Source organism: Manacus candei, unplaced genomic scaffold (genome assembly GCF_025592945.1).
Source record: "Manacus candei isolate 608988 ecotype Guabito, Panama unplaced genomic scaffold, ASM2559294v1 h1tg000010l, whole genome shotgun sequence".
Lineage (NCBI taxonomy): Eukaryota > Metazoa > Chordata > Aves > Passeriformes > Pipridae > Manacus > Manacus candei.
The window spans coordinates 6,601,502-6,621,238 of NW_026138058.1; the positions used below are offsets into that span (position 1 = coordinate 6,601,502).

The window sequence follows — 19,737 nt, forward strand, 5'->3', positions numbered from 1 at the left end:
GAGGGGTTTGGAAAAAGAGGCTGGAAAAATGGAATTTTTTTAAAAATTGTGCAAATATCTTTGTAATATCTTAAATGCAACTTTGTTAGAGACAGGAATGGTTTGGGGGTTTTTATTACCTCCGCTTTACCTAAGACGCATCCCAGTTCTATTCCTAGGGAACAAAACTTATTCAGGAGCCTGTAAAGAAAAGCTGTCTCTAGGTGTCGGGCAGGGAGAAATTGCTTATGGAAAGAGGTCTTCCCCCTGGGAGAGATCGAATATCAGGCTGAGCGAGCCCAGTCCAACCCAAAGAGCTCCCACCGACACCCGGTCCTTGCCGGAGGACTTTGCCATCGATGGCCGCCGCCTCTGGCCACGCTCTGCCGAGAGAGAGGGAGCGGGTGGGTGCGCAACTCCTGCCCGCTCCCTCTCTTTGATTTGATGGCCTTTATTCCTCCTAATTGGATAAAATAGGAAGTCACTGACAATCCTGCGTTGCTGGGTGTACTGATTTCCCTCAGAGCAGCCCTGCAGAGGGCGGGGGGTGGGGTAGGGGAGGAAGGAGCGAGTCTGTACAGCTGGGAAACAGGCTGCGAGGGGGCTGGGGGGAGCGGGGCGGGGGGGAACGGAGGAAAGTGAATGAGCGCTTAAGAAGGACAAAGAGGGAGGGGAGAGAAAGGGAGTTACCACCGTCTTGGCATCGCTCTTCCTTTCAAACCTCTGTGTAATGATATTGTTTGCAGTGATGCTCAGACAGCGAGCACCTGCTGCTCTGTAATGATTCAGCCTCTTTCAGCCGCCGCTGTAACACGACAGGATGCTGCTGCTACTGTCACTTCTGCCGCTGCCGCTGTTGTTACAGATTTTGCTTTTGCTCCTTCTACCGCATGACAATTGTTTTCCTCGTCTAAGCAGATACCAGCCTCAGACGCTCAAGGTGAGAGTCTTGCCTTTCGCTCTGGGCTACTGGTTCACTTAATCCGGTCAGTTTGTTCAGTGTTTGTGGTTTTCTTTATCTCATCACCCTCCTTCCCCCTGTTTTGTTTTGTTGTGCTTGCTTTTGGGGGAATGTTTCTTCCCTCCTTCAGAAGAACTGAAACTGCTTGAGAGGAATTTAAGGAATTATAGAAGTGGCTAGCAAACAGGAGCTCAGTAATTGCAAAGCTGTTCTCACTTCAGAGAAGCAGAGAGAGTGACAGAGGGCTTGGGGGCAGGGGGACCGGGGGGCATCTAATTTTTCCTGTGCGTTACTCCTCTCCCAGTTTGGATGACGTTGCTGAGCTTGGACATTTTATTGACTCCCACTCTGATTTTTGCAGAGCACTGTGACTATTACTACCATCTCTTTTTGTCTGTGTCTCACAGTAATGGACTGTGGTAGAGTTAAGGCCTTTTGGAGGTGAGCTGTTTGAGAGCTGATGTTTAAACATGTCTGAAGTAGCTGCCGACACTTTCCCCAGCCCCTCAGCTCAGCTGAGCCCTGATGCATCCCTCAACGGGCTCCCAGATGAGGAGAACATGCCGGGGACCCAGAGAGAGGACAGGAGGGTCCAGGGGATAGCAGGCCTTGCCGCAACCTGCTGTGCGTGCCTGGAGGCAGAGCGACTGAAGGGCTGCCTCAACTCTGAAAAGATCTGCATCGCCCCTATCCTGGCTTGCCTGCTTAGCCTTTGCCTCTGCATTGCTGGCCTCAAGTGGGTCTTTGTGGACAAGATTTTTGAGTATGACTCTCCTACCCACCTTGACCCTGGGAGGATAGGACAAGACCCAAAGAGCGCTGTGGATCCTACAGCTCTGTCTGCCCGGGTGCCTTCGGAGGTGTATGCCTCACCATTCCTCGTACCTAGCCCCAAGAGCAAGGCTGAAGTGACAGTGCAAAGTGCCAGCTCACTTGTGTCCTCCAAACCATTCCTCCAGCCTTCTCTGTATAACCGCATCCTAGATGTTGGGTTGTTGTCCTCTGCTGCACCTTCGCTGTCACCATCCGCCCTGGAGCCTACCACAGCGTCTCAGGCACAAGCAACAGAAACCAATCTCCAAACTTCTCCAAAACTTTGTAAGTAAAAGCTGTGTGTTTCTTTGGGTTTTTCCCCCCCTTTCACCAGAAAGGGAAAAAAAAAAAAAAAAAAAAGCCACTTAACTGTTCTGCGACTGTCCACAAGGAGGGCATGGGATTGGCACGCAAAGCTTAAGTGTGCTAAGACAGGTATGGCATGGGTTACCTTTGAGGAGAGCATCTACAGTCCTCTGCACTTAGTTCTGGACTGTGCAGGGTAAAGAGGGCTTTGTCTGGGATCTTTATAAAGACCTAATACCACCCTTTTCTTTGCATCCACTTGTAGGGAAATACGTGATTTACTGTGTATCTGATAGCTATTCCACATGGTCTATTTTTTCTTAGAAATCCGATTTGCGTCCTGTGCTGGATCTTCCATGTATGTTCATTTTCTTTGCCTTGCCTGCAGAGCACTTCTGGTACATCCTTCCTGAAATCTGTTGCTGGCAAATATCCCTATCATCCTACTGAAACACTCAGACCAGTGAGAGAAAGTGACAGCCTATTTGAAGCAGATAGAAACCGGGAATTATTAATTTAGCATCTAGCTTATGATCTTTCTCTTAAGAGCAAAGCACAGATTTCTCTGTGTCTTTTCCCATCTCTAGAAGCTGATTCTTATTGAAACTGTTTCTCATATATTGCTTTTTTGCCTTTTGTGGGGCATTTCAAGGAAGCATTCTTGCCAATGTAGGAGGAATCAATTTCTGAATTAGACTTCGCTCGTCCTGGAAGCAGGAAGCATCCAGGGTACCTGTGTTATTTTCTCAGTAGCAGTTGTAGAGCATCAAAATGCTGCATTGCTGGAGTGTCATTTCTTTGACATTCATGACTTTAACCCACCAAATCCGGAGCAAATCAAACCAGCAACCCCTGAGTTGTGTAAAATTTTGCAACTCTAGTAAAAGAGAAGGCAACGCACCGTTGTGGTGAGAGCACAGGGCTGAGGTTTCCTTTAGAAAGCTGCAGTGATCAGAGTGCACAATTGCATTCCTCACAAATTTCCTTGCAGGACACCATGTCATTTACCCTCCCTCTTGCCTTCCCCGTAATGCTGCAGGTTGGCTACCTTGTAGATGGTACATACTGGACCTCACCCTGGAGCCCTGAAGTCACCATAATTCCACTGCTAAGTTTAGCCCCACTGGCACTGGACCTAGTATAGATACGTGGCATTTGGATTAGATCTAACATTTTGGGTCAACCACCTTGCCAGCATAACTACAGTGATTTCAGAGAAGGTCCTTTCAGCTGGGAGTCAATCTTGAACAGCAGTTTCAGAATCACTGAAAGAAAGTCTTAAGTATTCCTGTAAAAACCCTGTTTCCTTTTGCTTAGATAATGGTGATAACCATCCTTTGGGTTAAAAGTAATTTGTCTGATGGAAACAGTTCTAACAGGGAAATACTGCTGTACTGTTAAATGACAGGGGGCTTTGTCCTTGACTTGAATTAACCACCTTTGCAATTATATAGTACTATTCTAAATGTTTTGGTTTGTGCTTTTTTTAATATTGCTGATGCATAATATCTTTCTTGTTGTGCAAATACTGTGACATTAAATATATGACAGCACTTTTACTCTATAAAGTGATGAGAGACCACTATCCAGTCAAAATTGCCTCAAGAATTCCTCTTGAATTTCCACATATGAAGCAAACCTTTACCAATAACATGCTAACTTCATCTCTGAAGTAAAGGAAGGAGGAGGTGGGGTGGAAGAGAGTCTTTGGAGCAGTCACTGACAAAAAGCCATTATCTGCATTCAGATCTGCTCACATCTGGAAAATAAATGGTTGTCCAGAAGCTAAGTGATTGGGTTGAAGGAGTTTTTAGGTTTTAGGTTTGGGGGGTTTTTTGTGTGTAGGTGTGTGGGGGAGAGGGCAGGGGGATTTGTTTTATTTTGGGGGGTTGATTGTTGTTTTTTTTTTACTGTTGCGTTAATTTTCTAAAGATAAATGTGTATTAAGGCATCAGTCTTCCGATAGCTACAGACTGAAAGGAGAGGGAGAACTGGCAGCAGGTCAAGTTTGGGTTGCTCTGAGGCAGAAGGTTGTGTAGACAGAATTTATTCTAACTGTGGCACATAGTTCTGACTATGGTAAGCAGCTGTAATCCCTGCAAAGAAAAATAAGAAAATATAACTGGAAAAATGCACTGCAAAAGATCTGCCTAAGAATTCCAAGGGGCATAAAAAGAACTTTTTGGACAGCTCTAAAAGCACTGTCTTGGGGTTTTTGAAACAGCTGCATTTCAAACACATCATTGTGTTTTATGTAGAGCAAGATTTGTTGGAGAGGTTGACAGATTGCATCAGTGCTAGCTTTTTTTTTTAATGCCTTTGACAGCTATAAAATTCTCAGTGACATGGCTTGAAAAGTAGCATCTGCAAATTGGATTGTCCCTTCTTTTGCTTCTCAGTGCCCTTCTTTCCTTTTCAATCAGAGTGCAGTAACTTCTTCCCAGAAGGTCCTTTATGTGCTGAATTTTTTTTTTCCAGTGCAGAAATAAAAAAGAACTGACACATTTCATATTCTGTGGTTGATGTACTGTTTCTGAACCTAGCCCTTCCATGACTTTCCAAATCCTTTTCTCTTCTCCTCTCTTTTCTGTCTTACTCAGCATATTCCCCTTAAAGTTACATCCTTCAAGGTCATAGTCTGCAGAGAGCTAATTGATTCTTCTTTCTTGGAGCCTGGAAGAAAAAGCAGAAGGGAGACAACCCTTGTAATTGTGTCTGGGGTACTAGATTCAGACTGGTCTCACTCCTATTATTATACTTTGCCCTCTTTCAATACAGAAATATTCCTTCCCATTTGGTTTACATTTTGCATTGTAATATCATTTATCCTTTCCTGAAACAGAAAGGGAAACTGAATGTTTTAAAGCATTCTCGTACTTAGGAAGCTTGTCAATCTTAGCACAGTTACACCAAAGATTCTACTATAAGCAGAAAATAATAACATACACACTAACCTACAATCTCGCTTCCTGTGAGAAGACATGCAGATTGTAATAGTGCTAACTCAGTTTAGGAGATAAATTTCACTTCTTCCTACACTATCACATTTAAATACAATTCCACCCTTTACCCAGGCTGATAATAGACTCAGCTCTGTAGTTCTGTAATAGCTGCTTTTATACACCTGCAAACCAACCACTCCCCTCTTTAAAGGTCTTCCCACTGCTTTCTCTTTCCATTTAAGCAGATTTCCTCCAAAAAGAACCAGCAAGGCCTGTGTGGGGCTTGCCTCTCAGTGGTGACAGCTCTGCCAAAGTGGCACAAGTGGTCCTGTGCTTTGGGTCTGTCCCAAAGCAGAGGTGCCCAAGCAGCCCTTGGTTTTGGGACTACAATTCTTGTGACTTGGCACAGGGCGCACAAGAGGTAGAGGAGGAGACAGATACCACGGTATGACTTTGCTTGGACTGGGTTTCCCTGTGAGCAGAGCAAAGGGCCCATCAGAGAGAAGTGTCCAGAGGGTGCTTGTCCCTGGTGGCACATCCACGCTGCCCCTGCATCCTTTTCACTTTTGGCTTCCCTGCACATCTCAGGTGCCACACGCTGATGGGCCAGCTGCACACACTGTGCCATGCTGGTGGCCAGCAGATGACCAATAACATGTCTCCATCTCCCCACCTCTGCATCCTGTGGTGGTTATAACATGCAGAGGGGGGTGCATCAGTGCGGCACCAGACCCGTGCATGTCCCCTGGGAGGCAGGCAGGGCCCCTTCCTGTCTCACTCATTCTGTCCATCCCCTGGAAAACAGGGCAAAGTGGAGAAAGGGCTCTGCGTTGCTGTCAACCACTGGGACAGCTCCCTTCTCATGTTTCTGATTTCTGCTGTCACTTCAGATGTGCTGGGTCAGCATCAGCAACTGATGCTGCTTTTTCATCCTCAATGGAAAAAGGTGTTAAAGGTTGCCTCTGAGGTCTGGTAGTGGTTTACCTAGGTAAACACCTAGGAGTCTCAGCTCCCCTCCAAAGTTATCCAGGCAAAATGGCTGAATTTCTTATATCTTTTTAGGGCTAGAAATGGGAAAAATTGAATGAAAACTAACCTGTACCTTGCTGTGGTATCATACTGTAAATATTCCTTGCGATTTTGCTCTGTCTCTTTCACTTCCCCCTGTTCTTTCTCAGCTCCGCATTTGATGTCCTTTCTCCTGTACACAGTGATTTGGGAAGGTCTCTATTGTAGCTTGATGGCAGGCTAGAGGGAGCCTCTCCCTCCAGTTATAAGTGCTGCAGCCCTATAACTGAAGGATTCAGTTTATGGGCAAGGAGGATTTGTTCACAGCAGCTTCACACAGTGTTTGTTCTTTTTCTTGAAACAGTCTTATTCTGACCTGCGCTCTGTAGTTCAAATCCCCATCACAACACCATAGGGTTGAGTCCATGCCTGGCAATCCCTGAATTGTGTCAAGGTCGGGGATGTCTCAGAGAGCCACCGGGGACTGCATTCACAGGAGGGGAGAGCAGATGGTATATACCAGCTATATACCAGCCTCTTCTGTGCTCACTGCTATGTACTGGGCGGTGCCACAGGAGAGACTGGGTTTTTTCCCAAAGCTTGAAGATGCAGGGGGAGAGCACCTTAAAGCAGGTGCTGCTCCATTTCTGATACACTGTTGATGTTGATCAGCACCTACATTAGGAGGCCTCCAGCTTCATATCCAGCATAAAAGGAGAGACCTCCCCAAGCTGATTACCAGAGTGACACCAGCAGGAGTAACCCTGTTTCTTCAATGAGTCTACAGGGAGACTACCCTTGCAATTCAGATTCTAAGTTAAATATCTACCACGCAGCATGAGGACTCATTTCAAAAGCCACAACTTTTCTTTGATGTGTCCTGCGGATTAACAACATCTTGTCAAAGGAAAGTTACAATTAATCGCAGTTAAGATACCAGACAAGTTCTGAGCCTAACTCAGGAGCGTAGTAAAGAGATGCTGATCTCAGTAGGCCCAGGAGACACTCCATTAACAAGTGGCAGTAAAGCAAGTGCCACTGGACTGAGCCAGCCAGTCTGTATTTCTGTGCTGTTCCAAAGGTCGTGGTGGCTCACAGATGTATATGCTTGTGACAGGAACACTCATGGGGACTGATGAGGTGAGATGCAGAAGATGCAGCAAATTTTAGGGAGTTCAGGTCTATTAAGCCTTGTAAAGTGACACTTCCTTTCCCCGGTCCAGTTGGTTCACACTGTCTTTAAAATGTCCTCAGCAATCACAATTTGTTCAGACAAATTTTTTGGTTTATTACTTTCTGTGCCTCTACCATCCCCCTTTTTAGCATTCATTGATTGTATGGAAGCAGTTCCTCTCTTTAACTTGCAGCGAAGTGTACTGATCAGTCCTGTGTTTCTTTCTCTTGGACAAGCACCCCGAATTTATGGCTTTCTGATTTACGTCATGGGTGTGGTTTTCCTTTCATGCACCATGCATCATGTGCAGAACAAAAAAAAAAGCAGTATTTCCCAAAGTATTTTTTCTTAATAACAATCTGAATTTCTTAGTACAAAACAGTAGTCTGCACTTGTATTTATTTTTTAAAACTTCATTTTGCTTTGTAACCTTCACTGGGAGTGCAATGTATTTGTACTATGTGGAGCTTCTGCATGTTGTCCCTCCTCATTTATATACAGATGCATATGTGAGTATAGAAAATACAATAGGTATATGCAGTATATGGCCATTATTTCTTTATTAAATATTATATCTGAGATTGTACTGTATCATAAGTTTCTAAGCAAAACTGATTAATAATTGATATAGTTACAAAACTCAGGGTTTGGATTTCCACTGTAGGGGACTAAAATTATCCTCATTCCATATCTGCCATATTTCTATACTTATTGTACTGTTTTATTTCCTATTAATGCACTGAAATAAATGCACTCAGATTTGCTGTGCCTAACTTTTGGTTACAGAGAAGCCTTTCTCTGCTTCAGATGAGAAAGCAGAATTTGGTTTGCTGGAGGCTAAGTAGCAGGTTAATTGTGGTGCAGAGCTGGAATGATACAAATGAGCGTTTTCATCATTTGCAGTCTTGCTAATGGAAATGCAATAGATTTGCTGCAGAAATCCAACTCGGAATCAATAGCAATGCAATGAGGCAGCTGGTTCAGGGAGAGCACATGTGATGCCAATCTGCTGCAGACAGTACCTGGGCAGAGACTGTTCTGTCTCTCAGGAAAGGGCAGACAGCCCTAAAAGATGTCATGGTAGGTGATAAAAGAATTCTGAAAGGAAAATGCCTGTTTCACCTAGTTAGGAGAAAGGGCTTTTACTGAATGATGGAAGAGAATAATTTCCTTTGAGGAATTCAGATCTGTTTGGGCTCAAAGTTCTCTTTTTTTTTACAAGGCATTAAGTTAAACAAAGACAGGAGTCTTTGTGCTTCAGGTCATGTTCAAGCCGCATGAAATCAAAAAAGGACTGAGTCATGGTGTATAACTTCGGAGAGGGATAAGTGGTTTTGGAGCATCTTTTGGTAAAGGCTTTTGCCCTCTTGTTCCCAAGGCAGACCATAGAGAGTAGCAGGCACTGCCTTTTGTAGACTGTTTTATATTAGGCACACTGGCTACCTTTACTGGTTTTACTGCAGGGAGCCCAGTTTCCCGGAGGGTGAGCCCTGTGAATCACAACTTGATCTCTCACTTTAAGACATTGTGTGAGGTACCAGACTCAGCAGGAGATACACATCAAACTCAGAAACCTGAGCATGACCATTGTTCGGCAGTTAGCTAGCAGCAAGGGAGAAATGCATTATTTTGGGGCAATGTAAAATCTCCTTATTTACACCCTGACCTGTCTCATCCAGTCTCTCACCTCGCTCCCCCTTCCCCAGTGCAGTCTTAGTCACTGAGACAAAAAGGTTTCAGCTGAGGAAAAATGGGCAGGAACAAACCAGTGGGACATGGCTGGCTGCCACTCAAGGCTTCTCTAAGCTAAACCAGAGGCAAGATCGGTGCAGCTCTGGACAAGGTTGGTGGTATTGTAGCATTCATCTATTTGCTCCTGTATTTTTTTGTAAGAAAAGCCCTATTTCAATATATGTCTTCTCTCAAGAATATATTCAGCTTTTTCCCATATGCTTTCGCTACCCCCTCCCCCACTTTTTTATATCTCTGCTTCATCCTGGAACCTGCTGGCAGTGCATTCTCAAAACTCAGACAGCTTTTTATTTTGGCAATGAGTATCACCTCAGTTTTGAGATGAAAGGAAATCAATACAGGGTTGATAGTCACATGGCACTGGGGGGAGTATATGAAGCTATGATCTTAAGCATGATTCGTGACATAGTTCAGTATTTCTATGGAATTCCTGAAAGATATTTGAATTTTACAATTTTTAAGAGTCAATTAATTCATGTGATTAGACAGATCAAAGTACAAAAAAAAGAGTATCAAACTCGTTCAAAGCCTTTCTCTTATGCAAAAAAAAAAAAAAAAAAGGAAAAACTCTGAGCTCATAAAAGATGACTTGAATCTTCCAAGGTGGTGACTGGAAGCCAGTGAAAAGCTACTGGAACAGCACCTTGAGAAGAAAAACTTGGGCTTTTCCCTACACTAAATTAATCTGAATAATTAATTTAGTGTTTCAGCCTGAATGAAATGGCCTGAATTTTCACTGTCATGAAGGTTCTCAGGTCTGTAGCCCTGTAAGACCCAGCAGAGCGCTGGAATGCACTGGTCCATCACCTACAAAACACAGTATCATCCTGGCTAAGGTTTACATTAGTTTTGGTGTGACGCCTTAGAGCGAGACATTATCTTCCTTTTCCCTTATTCTAGCATCTCTTTTAAACAAATCTGCCTACTTTGACTTAGAAAATACGTGTTTGTATTTTGGTCATTCTTTCGCTTGCACCTTTCTCTCCTAGATTGAAAAGCTCTTTTGTGGTGTGTATTTTCCACTCACAGAGGTGCATGTACACTGTAATCAGCTCACCTTTGGGTAAGCCTTTTTGACAGCACAGGCAGGCTGAGCTCCACAATTCTCCTCATGGAGGAAATTGTTTTCAGTCTCTGAATTCTTTTATCCCCTTCACGCTTTCTTATTTTTCAGATAAATAGAGCTGTAATTTTGATACGGTACTTACACATGGACTAGTTCAAAATTCCAGTGAAGGACTAAAAATTCTGTTCAGTGTCTTGGTCACTGTTCAGAAGTACTCAAGATGCATGAAGTAGCATGTGGCTACTGTAGCATGTGTGAACCAGTGGCTGTTCAATATTTTAAGCAATAAATAAGTAATAAAAATAATTAATAATAGTAATAATAATAATATCTCATCAGTGTAAAAGACCTATGACTCATACATGCAGAGGCCTTCCTTAACCTGCTTCTTTAACTCTCAGGGTTGTATATTTCTTCTTACTGGGGTGGAACAACAATTTTAAGGTCCTGTCAAGGAAAGAGAAGACAAATATTGCCTGGCCTTGGCAACACTGTGTACATTTTCAGAGGAGTTTCAGCTCCTTCTTTCTCCATCTGGTTCTATCCTGCTCTGAAGGATACCTTCAGCGAGGCTTCTTGGGTGAACTCAATGGTTTTAACTGTGCAGAATTCTGCTATTTGCTTGACTGCTGATCACACTTGCAAAGATTCCTCCTTCTGTGCCTGGCTGGCACTTCTCCCATTGTTGGCCCAAGGACCATTGCATCACTTTGCTCTTCAATCAGCTTATTATCTCAACTCCTCCAGCATTTGATTCTTCCTTCCAAAAGTGGAAACAGCCCTAGTGCATGGATTAGTGGGGTTGGAAGGATTTTGGTGTTTGCACTGCTCCTGTTTACCCAGTTTAAAGACACTTTGCTTATGTGATGGATTCCTTTGCATTTCTGTCCTACAGTGGGTCTGCTGGAGGGACTTAGCCTAATAGGGTTTCATTATGCCTAAGCATAATGAAACAGGACACAAAAATGTCATGTCATCACAGGACATGAGAATAGCGGGGCGTGATCATATCAAGAAAGTCACAATGGTTAATAATTTCAAGATAGCCCAGATTTTTAAGACATTGTTATATTTTCAAGATAGCTTTTCTTGAGCTGTGGGTGTGCTCAGCAGGACAGTTAGCAGTGTGACAGTAATACTGCCTTAGCAAGGGAAATGAAGGGTGTCAGGGTGAGAGGGACAACTACAGGGGAATGGAAGAATGATCATTTATGTATCTTGTCTGAGCTGGTCAGGGAATAAACTAGTGAGTGTGTTGTTATGGTTTCAGGAATTAAAGGGCACAGGATAAGAAGAAAGAGAAAAGGCTTCCTGCTCTGTTGGAACAGGGACTTGGAGAGGCTTGAGCTCTTATTTACAAGAAAGGAACATCATTAAGTAGCCAGGAAAGGACCAGGAAACTGGAAAGAAGTGATTTTACCTATCATGCACAGGAGAGCAGGGAAGATACTGTCTTGACTGGAAGAAAGCAGGAAAAATGTGTTCCCTAGTGCCACAGATACCTGTAGTCTGCCTGGGACTTGCAGCAAATCCTCAAGCAGCTCTTCTCCCTGCTGAGGATCTGGACTAGGAATGCAATCATACACTCTGTCCATTATGGATTTATAATGGATCCTCTGCAGGGCAGATCCTCTTGCCATCCGTCCATGATGAGTATGGGCTCCTTCCTCACTGATGCAGAGATCCAAGGAAGTGCCCCTCACACCCTTCTTTCTCTAGCCACCGCAAGGGCTGGAGTCACACTCTGCTCTGCCTGTGCAGCAGACACTGCACAGAGTCTCTCTGATATTCCCCCTCATCACTTGGTTCAAAACTTCTCAGTGCACTCCAGCAGTTGCCTCATGGAGGTTAGTCAGCCCACCCTACATTTTGGAGATGTTGATTTAGTGATAGTGTTAATAGATTTTGAACATCATCAGTTAACAATTTTTGAGAATTTCTTCAGCTAAATAATTTTTGGGACATACATTCTCTTCGTGAACAATGAAAGGCTGTGTTTCTGGATGAAAAAGCCAATTAATGCATTAGGATACAGCCTTTTCTTCAAAGTCAGTTAAGGTTTTATCACTTTAAAATTCTCCTTTTGGTTTATAAAATGGCACCTGGCCAGCAAAGCCCTCAACAGGGAATCTGAACATGTGAATGTTTAAGAACATGGTTAGCAACCTTTCTGTTGTTTGGTAGCTCCAAGAAGTTGAATTTGCCATGCTGTGGAGATTAACGGAGGCCCCTCAAATAAGTATAGCTTTTCAAGCAACCCTGTAATTTTCCTAATTGTTGCTAATTGATTGTTTAATGTGTGCAGTTTTTACTTCTCCAGTTTTGGAGGAAGGATTAAAAAGACATGTTCTGTAAGTGTATTCGGATAACTGCTACGAGCCCACGAAGCAGACTGACTAATTGTGAATCAGTGGAAGTATCAGTTCCCTCAAGCCACTTAGCTGGGCAGAGCTGGCAGGGGAGGGGGCTGAAGACAAAGAAGACAGAAAAAGATTCTGATGCTTCCTGAACAGGACTGAGATCCGGAGAGCATCACAGGTCAACATACCAGCATTCAAAGAAGAACTTGGATCTGAATTTACTTGCCCCTAATGTGTCAGCAGGTTCCCCAAGTTGCAGAGTAGTACAGGGTTATGTTCTGCTTTTGCTTTTGGAAATTATCTATAATGTCTTCTCAGGGCTGTTACCAGTGCTTTCAGGATGCTAATCCCCATTGATTTTTAACAAATGGGTATACTAGCACTACTGTCTGATGTTAACTTAGATTTAATTCGTATCTTATTTTTCATACGTTACTCTGTTTTACAGATGATGGTGACGTAATGACAGGGGGTTTTTTTCCTGATAATTAATCCAAAATTATGACTTATCAGAAACTTAGGCACGGTTTTTAAAAAAAGCATTATTTGCAAGTGTTTTTCAAGTCACGTAAATACTGCCCCTTCAAAAGAAGACTTAAAAATGTCAGTCAATAGAGAAAGATCAGACAAATAACCTGATCACGACTTTCGTGTAATGACAGGTCACATAACAGAAAATGTGGAGTGTTCAGATCTGTCAAGGAAATCTGCATCATGCAAGAGTGAGCTGAAAATAGATTATTCAAGTTAGAAGTTTACCACGGTTCTTTTAAGGATAAACATGTTAAACTGCTGGAATTTTTCCTTTGGGGGTTAACTAACTTTCATCAGCCACAGGGGAAGAATGTGTGTCCCAACCAGTAATGTCACCAATTGTACCACAGTAACATGTTACCCCAAGGTGATTGACTCATATCCCAAAATCATCAAGAGAGAAGCTTTAGCAAATTCAAATTCCTCCCTCTAGTGACTTTGGGTGAATGCAGATTTCTTCATGTTTAGAATAATGACTAGAATCAACTCTTATCCTACACACTGACTCTAGTCTTCCCTGAAAATAATGGACAGTTCAGCTACACTTGCCTTTGTCTTACCTTGTGGTGAATTCGAGATTGGAAATACTCTCTACCTTTCTAGTTGCAGCTCAACCTCTCTGTGCTTGAACGTAAAAATAAAAGAAATGTTGGGATGATCACTTGAAATCTTGGAATGACACTTTGAAATCTGCTTTAAGTTCTACTTATTTCAAAAGCCTTGTATTACATTCTCATGGAGAGCCCATACAGTGAATATTCATAAAGCAAAATAAGACCATGGAGCAGAAGGACCACAAATCTAGTGATATTTGTAAAACTATGATAGCTTCTGGGGATGTTCACTTGTTAACAGAGCTTTTGAAGTTGTCAAGTTGTGACTTCCCATGTGTGATCTCAACCTCAGTCTTTCCTGTGCTTCATTTTCTCGCATTGTTAGTGATCTGCCCTTTTCACTGCTTGAGAAGCCCTCAAGCTTGTGCTGCTTGTAATTCTCAGCAGATTTGGACCCTGAGTTGTGCTCCTTAAAGCAGCTCATGTTTTGAATTATGCATAAACCCATCTCGGAGGGGCCGCACTTCATGGCTCCTTTTTGGAGGTGGTGATGTAAGGGAGTCTAAGTAGTATAGTGACAGTTTTCATTTTTCATGTCCTCGCTCGGTTAAGAGCAAGCCTTGAATTGTGTCATTTTTCTCCCATGTGACTGTTTAATCACCTGAGAGAGTACCAGCCAGAGTTTTGTGGTAAGATTGATTATGCTCCCAACAAAGTGCTTCCTTCAGCTGAGCGCCGGGAAGTAGCCAGTTTAGCAGCTAATGGGCTTCAGCCTGATGTGAAAATGGCCACTGTGATTGAAATGTCACTGCAGTGCACGGCAGCCCTTTGGACTGCATGCTGAACAGTGCTGAAATGCTCGAGGCTGTTCAGGTTTCAAGATGTGGGGAGATATTCCTAACCTGGACTAGAGAAAACTGTGCTATGGGGGGGACACATCACCTTCTCCTTTGCAAGTGTCAGGGCGGCGTGTGTAGCAATATCCAGACCTGCAAGTAGAGGAGGGTGTTGCTGCAGATGTAATGACGACTTTGTTCACACTGTTCACCTGCATTGCCACAGCCTGCCATTGCCTGGTGCTGTGAGCTTTGCAATATCATTGCAATATCATTGCAATATCATTACAGGGTGTGCTGCAGGACCATGTAGGACCCCAGCTTGCATGGCATGAAATGGAAAGAACCATAGTAGAGTGATCTTCCACTTAACACCACCCAATACACATTTTGACAGCAGCCTACACTCGTATACATTACAAGCCTGGGAGAGAACTAAGGAAGTATACTCACCAGTCCCTTTTTACACAGCATGAGTCAATAATAACATTGTAGGTGACAGTGTACAAATGTTTTGCCTTGCTTGGGTGAATTCATGGTCTCTGCGTGTCAACAGCCCCTCTTACAGATGCCTCTGTGATTCAGCCTGTATCACAGAGGAAACCTCTGGCAGCATCAAGAATGAAGTCCCACAGCCTGAGAGGCAGCTGTCCTCCCTTTAAGTGGTAGCATGTACTAATGAAAATCCAGGAAGGAAGGGCAGAAAATTTGTGAATAAAGGGTAGTAAGTATAGACATATACTTACAAACATATGTGCATAAAGGCACATCAAAGCAAAAATCATTCCAGAGTCCTTCCCTTTGAAATGTGGTTTGTTTGGGTTTTTTTGAGTTAGTGAAAAGAAGTATTGTTTAAATACATAGGAAGACGATATGTCTTCATTGGCATTTATTGCTAAAAATGGATGAAATAAATGTAAACAAAATCAGATCCTGACATTTCAAGTCAGACTGTTTTTCTGTCATTGTCATTGAATGTAATAGACTGTTAGCTAATGGTTTCCTTCAGGAAAAAAAAAAACAACAAACAGTGTTTCACTTTGACAGTTGGCAAGTTAACCAAGGTCTGGCAACATTTTCCAAAGGGTAGAGCCTGGAGTGCCATAGACTAGTTGTTCACCCTTTGGCTGAACATCAACCAGCTGCAGGGCCTGTTTGTTTGTGTTTGTTTCTGGTTTTGTTTTGGTTTGCTTATCTGTTTGTTTTTTGATAAAGACTGAGTGCTTCTTTCCCATCTCGGCTAGTTTCAATTTTTGTACGTAAATATGCAAAATCAGATGATCTTTGATTGAGCACTGTCCGCCCCAGTGGCTGTTTTTCCACTGCCCAGAGTACAGCAGTCCCCACGCCACTCTCCTGCTTGGGTTGGAGGGGAAGGAGCCCACCCTCTGCTGGACAGAGAAGCACAGCTGTGGGGAGGAAGGGAAGCTGTGAAGGGTGTGCTGCCCCATCACTGTGGCAGTGCAGGAGTGCCAGCCCTGTGGTCAGAAGGGAGGGCAGTCCCCACAGCGCTGCTTAGGGAGATTGCAGGGATCTGATGGGTACGCAGCACAAGGACAGCTCCAGCCCAGTGGGCAAAAAGGCAGACCTTTTGGGCAGGAGAAGAAGGGATGTAAGCACTCTGAACGCTCATGGGGCACTCGCAGGCCTGAGTGCAATCCCTTTGGCAGAAACCCCCTCCTTGCTTGTCAGCCCAGCCCAGAAAGATTTTTTAGCTTTGCCCTTCACTATTGTCATAACTATAATAAATTGAGGATAATTGCTTGCCTTGATACAGCTCTGCCTTCTGCTGTGTAGGTGGGGAAATGATGCCAGGAACAATCCTTTCTTCTCCTGCCAGTTTGCTTTTCTCTGCAGCAGGGATACATACTGGTTCTTATAGATGCTGCTGTTAGTAAAAAGCAACCTAAGCACTGCCTCAGCTAGAAATGCAAGACTGATTACATTAGATGTGCTTTATTCCCAGTGTCCTGCATGAAATCAGCTCCAAAACAGATTAATACTGTTTCTTCAGAGTGGAAAATGCCAATGTTAATATGGAGTTTGTTACAGATAGACAGATTGGTACAGAGCACAAATGCATGGGATTGGGTCACTGCCAGACTTGTATTTGAGGAGGGAGGTCAAATGAAGGTTTGCATGTGATACCTCCTATACCAAACTCAGCACGTGACCAGTTGCTGGGATACCCCAGGGAGCTGTATCCTCCTTGCATCTGAGCTCAGCTCTGCTATGGTGCTATGTACAGAAGACTCAAACATGTTTTGAGCCATGGTCTGAATTACTCTGCTGCATCACAATTAGGACGGGACACCATGACAACACATTAAATCCCACTTCAGAATTAAACAAGCCTTCTGGAAAGCATGTAGTTTGAAACTACAGGGAAATTACTGGAAGCAGAGCAGAGCACATGAAGCCTACTGCAGGGACAAAAGCCTGGTGGCCCTTGTGCACTGCAACGGAGGGATCATAACTTTGTTGGTACCACACACAATAACCAAAAGGCAGCAGACCTCTGCTCCAACATCAGTGACAGTGGAGAGGTCAAGGGATTTTGGCATTGCTCCAGAGCTAGGAGATCAAGTTCTGCTTTGTCCTTGTTTTGTGATCCTCAGTGGTCCACTGAGCAGAGAGGAAAATGACCTCACCGGCCACATGAAGCCAGTGTACTGCCTAGGTGAGGCTGTGGTGCTTGGCTGTCTGGGGATGGATGTGCAAATGAATGGACAAGTGTCTTTTCCATCTGTCTTACCTCCAAGAGTCCTTCGAGTTCAGCTTATGAGTGTTATTGTATGATCAGTGTAGGCTCCCACTTAGAAATGCTGTGGCTGGCACAGGGCTACAACTCACACTCAGAACGGAGATTTGCACAGAACTAGAATGAATGCATGGTTTGAAGGGGTGCCCCAAGAGGGAGAGAGTGCTGCTGGTCCATGGCCAGTCCCTAAGGAGTGCTGCACAGAGCCTCACATGCTGCACAGAGCATCTCATTTGTGGCAGCCCTTTGCTGTTAATTCATCTTCCAGAGCAGACATTTCTGGGGGAAGGTGGTGGATTCACACAGTAGCCTGGAGAAGTCTGAAAGCAGATTACATACTGCCCCTTAGTTGAGGACTGATGCTAGGGTACCAGTACAGGGCTGTAAACTTGGTTGGTTGTTGTTCAGGACTGCAGGCTGTGAGGAGGTCCTGGTCCTTCTTCATAGCCTGATTATGCCGACATAGTTAAATTTGGTCAGGATCTGCTAGTTCTTTTACGTGTTTTCCTGACCTTTGCACCTTCTTGGGTCACAATCTATATCCATCCTACACTCCAAGCACTTTTTGGTAAATACAGGAGGAGCAGTCAGCTGTAAGGCAGGGAAACAGCAGCTCTGAGACTTCTCATTATCATCTGTTACTGGGCAAGGTTGCATAGTCTGTGGAGTCCACAAGTCATAACACAAAATGCTGCACACCTCCTGGACACCAAACAATAAAGAACTGTTTGGCTCCCAAACTATCAGCAGCCAAAGTGATGCTCTGCTACATGATACATCCATTTTGCGTTCAGATTGAGCAGAAAGGAATCATACTGTAGGTTGTTTTTGACAACTGAAATGAATTGGTGGATATGGGAGGGGGCTGATCTGTCACAAGAGTCAAAATCATTTGGAGGAAACATACCTATTTTTTCATAGCTACTTCTACAGTAGGGTGCATGTGTGAGTTGGTGCCTGATTAGTGAAGCTTTAATTTTAGGCCTGACCGCTAAGCTTTTACTGAACACACTGGAACATCCAAGCACTTTTTCATTTACTTTGTTGGGATGATCTCTGATGCTGGTGTGGACTTTTACTGGTACTAAATCTCAGTATTTGGAAGATAACTGAGAAACATGGATTCAGGATGTTGTGGGAGGTGGCCTTATATGCTATGGCCCTATCTTCTCACCCTTTCTTAGAGATTTGACAACCCCAAAACCAAAAACATCTGTTGTAAACAAGGTTTATTGTCCTACTGCTGTCACTGATATTTGATTAACTGTCTCTCAACTACCCTCATCTACTTTCTATTTCCAAGGTACTTTTTTTTTAGAAGTCCCTTGCATCCTGAAGCATTTTAGTGGTATATTGTTTCCTGATTGCAGTGCCTTATATCATGTCCTGGTTATCTGACCCTTCTAGAGAATGACAGGGAAACTAAAGGCTTTTTATCTATTGCCTTGGGACATGGCTAAGACCTCCTTTCACTTACAGATTCAAGGTCTTTATAGGGGGAAGGGGATAGTTGCAATGGCTTCTCACTAGGCTAAAATTACTATATTGTTACAGAGATTAAATAGAATAATCTTGAAAGCTTCTAGTATATTAACATTGCCTGATTCCAGCTAAGATCTGCTGGAACAATATTTCCAGGGGACCATGTATTATTCATCTCTCTTTCTTTCGCTAAAAGAAAGACCTCAGACGTAGAGCATAACTAGTTTTACTTTTGCTTCAAAAGAAATGCCATGCTGTTTCATCTTTCATGGTGCAGTCAAGTTCTTTTGGAGAACTATATAACAATCTGTTCTTGCCATGGCAGGGGAGGCCATCATTTATTCTGACCAAAAAGGGATTCTCAGGAGTATAAGACATTAACAGTGAACAAGCTACAAGGTTCATAAATCTCCAGAGACAGACAGAGAGCTCTCTAGTAAATGAGGATTCTCGTACAGCCTCCCACTCCCCTTCCCAGTGTGTTGCCAATTTTAGGGATGACAGTTATACCAGACCTTTCCTAGTAGCGTTTTACTCAGTTCCTCTCTCACAGACATGCTCGGCTCCATAATTGCTTCTCATAAAATGTATTTGTCTGCATAACTCCTGCTTTGTCATTCCTGCAGTGCAGGGTCTTCCTGACACTAAGAAACTGAGTTCTTGCAAGCTTAGGAGCCTGTGGCAGCAGAGAAGGGTTCTGAAATCCCATCAGGGCCTGGATTATCACAAAATGGTATTTCACTGTGCAGTAGTTGCCTGGGGCAGGACTCATCCAAACTCTATACTAACCCAGCTACTAATGTACCACTGAAGTGCCACAGGGGCTGACAATTATCTGAGTTAGCAGAACTAATCAGCTCTCTCCACAAGCACAAGTGTGCTGTTTTGAGAGACGCACTGTCCTGTGCAATACGGGCAACAGTGGTCTGTTTTCTCAGGGCTGGCATGGCAGCATCTCTTCATGTTCGTCCTTTTGGCATAATGGATGTGGCAGGGCTTGGCTTTGCTTTGGACCAAAGGTCAGAGGAATTCAGAGCAACAGGGCAGAAAGCTGCAGGTTTGAGCCTCAGCAGAAGCAGTGTGTGCCAACCCCGACACCTGACCAATAATAAACCACTTCCCAAGCAGGCTGGACGTCCCTCGTGCTGCCCAGCTAAGGGCAAAGTTTGTGACTGCTCCTTAGGGGCATGTGAGAAGGCTGTCCCATAG

The 19,737-nt window shown here is 43.8% G+C and overlaps 1 protein-coding gene across 13 annotated transcripts in view; it reads left to right on the forward strand.

Moving 5' to 3' along the window:
* Positions 1 to 19,737, forward strand: part of NRG1 (neuregulin 1) — a 451,521-nt gene that overhangs the window by 343,907 nt on the left and 87,877 nt on the right. For 3 of the 13 annotated variants that reach the window (XM_051777563.1, XM_051777552.1, XM_051777553.1), the window contains exon 1: positions 926 to 2,038. The exons of 6 other annotated variants lie outside the window; for them this stretch is intronic. In XM_051777563.1, the coding sequence (XP_051633523.1) occupies positions 1,411 to 2,038 (628 nt within the window). In that variant the 5' untranslated portion in view covers positions 926 to 1,410. Of the gene's footprint in view, positions 1 to 645; positions 2,039 to 19,737 lie in introns of those variants that run through there. 4 more of the 13 variants (XM_051777551.1, XM_051777554.1, XM_051777550.1 and 1 more) reach the window with 4 other exon arrangements.